The sequence below is a fragment of the Pteronotus mesoamericanus genome, unplaced genomic scaffold, assembly GCF_021234165.1.
Source record: "Pteronotus mesoamericanus isolate MK-2021 breed Mesoamerican mustached bat unplaced genomic scaffold, CSHL_Meso_final contig_220, whole genome shotgun sequence".
NCBI lineage: Eukaryota > Metazoa > Chordata > Mammalia > Chiroptera > Mormoopidae > Pteronotus > Pteronotus mesoamericanus.
The window spans coordinates 1356304-1362303 of NW_026555091.1; the positions used below are offsets into that span (position 1 = coordinate 1356304).

The 6000-nt window shown below is 51.9% G+C and overlaps 1 protein-coding gene across 1 annotated transcript in view; it reads right to left on the reverse strand.

The window, feature by feature from the left end:
• The window catches only part of PDE1C (phosphodiesterase 1C), a 431124-nt gene extending 426466 nt beyond the window's left edge, over window positions 1–4658 (reverse strand). The window contains 3 exon segments of the mRNA XM_054571335.1: window positions 4349–4439; window positions 4442–4594; window positions 4596–4658. Of these exon segments, the coding sequence (XP_054427310.1) occupies window positions 4349–4439; window positions 4442–4594; window positions 4596–4658 (307 nt within the window).
• Between the last annotated feature and the right edge of the window lie 1342 nt (window positions 4659–6000).

The window sequence follows — 6000 nt, forward strand, 5'->3', positions numbered from 1 at the left end:
GGACGACAATGTTTTAAAAGGCTGCTGCCTCCCTCAGGGCAGACTGGCCAGGCCTGAAGGGCCGAAGGACCCCAGCTCCGGGCTCTGATACGCTGCAAGCGACATCAGGAGCCAGCCCCAAAGCCTGACAGTCCCTGAGGGCCATTATGGTCCCTGCTGCCAGAGCTGAGGCTGCCTTCGGAAGCAAGGGAAGGCTCCAGCAACCGGCAGGGAAGGGAATCAAAGGGAAGCGCTTCAGAGACTCCCCAGCCCACGCGGGACCCTGGGACCCTGGGACCCTGGCTCATCTCCCTAAGGGGAAGGCAGCGAGGGACAGGGAGGGGGGTTCCTGGAGGTCATGCCAAACGCACAGGGGTCCGGCACTTGCCTGTCACACGTCCATTCTCATCAGCATTGCCTGTCACTGGCCTAAGCTTTCAGAAGGCTGCGTGTGTCCATTTAAATTAACTCAGAACAGGGAGCTGCTGCGGGAGCTGCAGACTGAGCCCCCGGGAGCACCACCCCGTCACCATCCACCCTCTGAGCTTCCAAAGAATGAGAGTCTTCCTTTCACAGGAGTCAGTCCTTTTAATTCAGCCAAAGTTTTCCAAAGACTTTAATCCCAAATGAAAAGCATCCCTGGATCCCCAGCTTTAATCAATGGACTCCCCAAATCAAAATCAAGACAAAGTGTCACTGGTAAAGAGTCATAAGTACCCTGACGGTTTAGCAATTGCCAACGGAGTGGTGCCCACGGGCCGGGCGGCGAGGCAGAGACCCTGCCTCGAACCCGGAGTCGCTCTCCTCCACAGCACCTGCCGGATCCCGAATCGGGACCTCAGGAGTGGCCAAGACAATGCACCTAAGAAAAGCGTCCCTTCCAGGTGGTTTCTGTGCATTGACCCGTGGTTTTCAAAGTGTGGTCCTTCCCCTGAGCAGCAGCAGCAGCATCTGGGAACTTGTTAAAAATGCAGATTCTCAGGTCACTTGCCAAACTTGCCAATCAGAAACTCTGGTGGTGGGGCCCAGGATGCGTTTAGCAAAAGTCCGGGTGACTTTGGTGGTAACAGAATCACCTGGGAAATTTGGTTAAAATACCAAGACCCCTAGCCCTATCTCATATCCACAAGCCTGGGTTTCCGGATCTAGCTCTCCAGGTCATTATGATAAACACTAAAATTTGAAAACCGCCAAACCCAATATAAGAGAGAACCGAGTTAGAGGCGAGCAGTGGTGGAGGGCGTAACAGCCCACCACGGTGGTACAAAACCCACTTCAAACCGAAAGCATATGGTCGCCAGCAACAAGAAACATTATCGAAACTTAAGTAGAGCCTCCCATAAATACAGCTGCTATTGAAGGTCCCCACCAGGAATTTCCGGACTGGGTAAAATGACCACTAGCCCTGGGAAGGGCACAATTTCAGCCAGTGTTAACATCAAAAAGTGGGATGGGACCTTCCATACTTTCTCATGGAAGCCCTACTGCCTTTTTTGTTGTTGTTCAGTTGGTACAGAAACTTAACCTCTGGCTATTCAACAAGCTACTCAGGTGAGAGCTTAAATAAACCTTGTCTTTTCTCCTGTTAAACTGTCTCTTATCAGTTAATCTGCAGACTTGACCAGGAATCTCAGTGGGTACAGGAGGCTTTCCTCATAACAATGGTAAACCGAAGGAGTACCTAAGGGCTATGATGAAGCAAACAATGAAACATTGTTCCAAGACCACCATTTGGCAAACATTGATGGTTCTTTGAAACTAGTTCTTGGAGGACACAGCTTTTCCAAATGTTAATACAGCAAGACAAAAAGAAAAAGAAAAAAGAAAGAAAAGAAAAGGGATAGCAACCGAAAATTGAAAGAGCTCCATAATTTCAATATACAGATTATCAATTGAAAATCACTTTAACCAATAATGTCAAAATCTTTCTCCCTCCAAAGGAATTTCTAAGAAAATTCAGGAACCCCAGAGAAGCTACTACAGATTATTACACCATGGGCAGGTAGCTGTGGAAGGTTTTCTGTTTTACTTGGTTATCTGTTTATTCTGATACCCTTTGATTGGAAATGGGCCAACCTGTTCCTTCTTTTTGACCAGTGAATTTGCCCCAAAGCTCTGAACAGAAACACACATACAAAATGCCCATGTTTAATATATGCCAGGTCCCTTCTTGGGTCTTGACACCATATCTCATTTAATCTTCACAACAGTATGATGAGAGAGCAGTAGGGAGCCCTCGCCATCCTTAATTTTAAAAATCTCAGGGCCTCAGAGTATTTAAATTTCGGGGAGGAGACACAGCCGGCCTCCCCCGGCCTCACTCTGCGCCCTGAGCTACGCTCTCTCCTCAGGCCTCCGGCTTTAACTGCCAGCCCAGCTGTGACCACAGTGACTCTCGCTTCCTTAATATCCTGGCGCCTACTTCTCAGGACTAACGCGTGGGTTCCCCTTGGTTCCCTTCACCAGAGATGGGACAAGGATGGAAAAAATTAATTCCTGTACAACCAAAATGTTCAAGTTAACACTGTTTCCAAGGTGTCATCATCAAATCCAGAACAGCAATTAATTCAATACAGATTCCTAGACATTGGTTTTCAGGCTTTATAAATGTGTGGATTGTAATATCCAAATCTTCCATCCACATCACCAAAAATGTGACAAAAAATATGGTTATAGTCTTCCAGGGATCGATCTCTCTCTCTCTCTCTCTCTCTCTCACACACACACACACACAAATTAATATTGAAGAGTTTCACAAAGGAAGTCCATGTTTCATCCAACATAACTTTGATAGACCATGATAAGATTATATCAAATCTAAATTTGCATCCTACACATTAGAAAATATTAAACCTTCCAATAGTACTTAATAATGCCTTACAGTTGTCCGGTACTTATTTTACAAACCACTTGTATCTCCATAATGTCCTTGGAAAATTACAGCATAAGAAAGGGTGCAACCCTGTCTGCGCTTGTTTTAAAAGAGCAGAGAGCACAGGCTTAGAAATGATAGGTCTCCTGCCCTAGGATGCAGAGCCCAGCAAGGACCCAGGCATCCTGACTTCAAATCCGGTTCTTTCCATTAATACCAAAAAGACATGACCTGTGATTGGAAAAATCCCCCATTGCAAGGACAATGTGCATGTATCTTTTAATTTTTGTTTTAAAAGACTGTTTAAATGGAACAAAAACAAATAAAAGGTAATCAATAAACTCAAAATATTTTTAAAAGAAAATTCACAATGCAATAAGGATACATGTATCCTGACCTTTCACGAGTCAAAGTGTAAAACAATCCCACCCTCTACTAACCTCATCTTTTTCTCTTTAGAGGAAGCAGTTTTGCCCACTATGCCTGCTGATTCCAGCTAGAAAACCCAATAATAGATAACAGCAGTGAGCATTCACAACCTTGCTTGGGATGAACTAGGAATGCGTGTTTGTGGGGGCGGGGGGGGGAGGCTAATGTGAGCAATTTTTTAAAATGACCTGTACCAACTAAGGATGTTTTATCCCACTTACACAAAACAGGACCAACGGGTCCTACAAAATGGAGCCTTTGAATACATTAAACTAAACATCGAAAAGTTCTACTATTCATCTCAGTTTGAGGCTGAAGATGTACAGAGACCTGGTCTGGGCATCATCTTGAGTATTTGCGTAGCACTTTACAGTTTCAAAGTACTTCTACACACCCTGTGTGTGGTGAGGTTTTCCAGCTACCTAGCGAGAGTCTATTATCATCCCTGTGTCAAAGAAGGTAAACTTGAGGCACCAGGAGAGTGTCCTGCCCAAGATCACAGTGAAAGCCACAGCTGGAGACCTGTCCTGCCTCCCACTCCAAAGCTGGGGCCTTCAGCCTCCCTTCTTACCAATCCTGAAAATGTCTTCCCCAGCCACACACCCGCAAGTCCCCTCAGAAAAGTTCAAGTACCAGTTTCCTTCTTCACACGTGGCACTAAATCCTGGACAGGCAGGATTCTCCAGCCGCGTTCCCGTTCCCCGGGGAGGAGACGGGAAAGCGCGCCTCCTCCACCCTTGTCCTTTCCCAGACAACAAGACGACGTCTCCCCGAGGGGCTGGCTCCAGAACAAAGCTGGGGATAGGGATCCTTAGGGTGCCTTGCCGGCTGCTCTTGAGACCCCTTGTGAAAGGTGGTCCTTCTGAAATAACCCGTTATCGAACCAGAAATGAGTTTTAACTTGTAAAAGGAGTTATGGGCAAGAGAACAAGAAAGGCAAAATCCCGTTGGGAGACAGACCTTTCATTTCTGTCCCCTTAGGTAAGAAGCGCCACCCCCCAGCTCCCGACCCCAGGTCTCGCCAAGCAGCAGCTCCCCGCGATCCCTACGCATGATTAGGGGACTTACCCAAGGCGCGGCGGCCTCCGGGCCCGTCGGGCTGGGACGTGCCCTCCGCACGCTTCAGCACCGGGGACAGCTCCGGGCTGGCCAACCTCGCGCGCCTTTCCCGGGTCCCCGCTGCGGGCTGAGCCTTCCTGGCTGCGGGAGGGGCGGGCGTCTCTCCGCGTCCGGGTCCAAGCCTCCGAGTCTTGGGGAGCGCAAACGGGAACCTGCGAGCAGCGGCAGCCGCCGGTGGCGCCTCCGGCTGCGGTGGCGACGAGCCCAACTGCTCCACGGCGCTGCGGGACCGCGCCAGCGCGGAGGACACGGAGCCCATCTCAGCGGGCCGGGCAGGGCCCAGGTGAGCGGCCACGTCTCCCCGTGGGACCCACACTCCTTGCCTGCTAAAGGTTTACTCCCTGCTCTCACCAGAGCGCCCCCGAACCTCCGCTCCGCCTCTGCCCCCGCGGGGTGCAGCCCCTCCTTGGCAAAGGAGGGGGAGAACGAGGCGGCCGGGAGGGCTGTGCGTCCACCCCGGGCGGACGAAGGATAGCTCAGGCCGTGTCCACGGCCGTCTGACAGCCCGGGGCGGATGAGGACACTTGGAGGGATCCTTGTGCACAGGTTGTCCGGAGACTTTATTGGGGGCGAAGAGGGGCGTGGAGAGAGGAAGGGGTGTGGCATTAGGTGAGGGATACTTTTTCTCTACTTTGTACCCTTTATTCACTTGTGCCCAAGCCCCGCACATCCTTCCGGCTCCTCCCGACACCGCTGCGCCGCCTCCGTCCCCCGGGAGGATGGAGAGTTTAGCAAGCGGGGAGGAGGAGCCTACACGTGTTTTCTTCTCAGTTGCTCTCCTTGGAGCCAGCATCACTACTCTTCCGGGGCCCTGCCCGCCACTGCCTCGGAGCCAGGCTTGGTCACCCCCTCCCCGGAGAGCCTCCTCCGCGCCCCTCTCCCCGGGCATCTGCCCCTCGTGGGGACCCGAACTGCCTACCCTTCCCTTGCAGGGCTGAAGCCAGAGAGGGCGGCGCAGGTGCCAGCGGAGACAGTGTGGCTGCTTCTCTGCGGGAACGCAGCAGGGCAGGCGCCAGTCGGTCCTGCGAGCTGTCCTGACAGAAAGCCAGAGCAGTCAGGGACCCTATTCTTAGGCCTGCCGTGCCGGCCCGGTCCCTCCTCTGACTGCAATGGAGAGGAGGTGACACCTAAAGCCCGGCCAGAAGCCGCTCTGTTACACAGACAGGTCGTGCCCAGAGTCACAGGGCGGTGAGCTGGGTCTTGTGCCCGGGACTCCTCTTCCTAAACCTAGTGTCCTGGCCACAGTGCTCCCCATCCAAAGGTCTTCAGGCATCGAATCCCGCAGCGAGACAATGGTGCAGCACACAGTTGCAAATCTAAGGTTGGAACACCAGTCAGGGATTTCTCTGCTGGCCTGGGAGCCAGTCTCCCCTCCTCCTCATTCAGTGCCCAGCATCCTGGTGTTTAAAGTAGGGACAAGTCAGAGGATTAACTGGGAGAGCACGGTTGTGAGCCCTGCACAGCCCACTGTCATTGACGGTGCATCTTGTGAGGCGGGCAGGAGCTGAAATCCTAGGCCTGGGCTAACATCTCACGAAGGATCCAACGCCGTTTAGGAGAACGGGCGCTGCACTCCGCGCACCATGCAAGGCCCGTGGGGA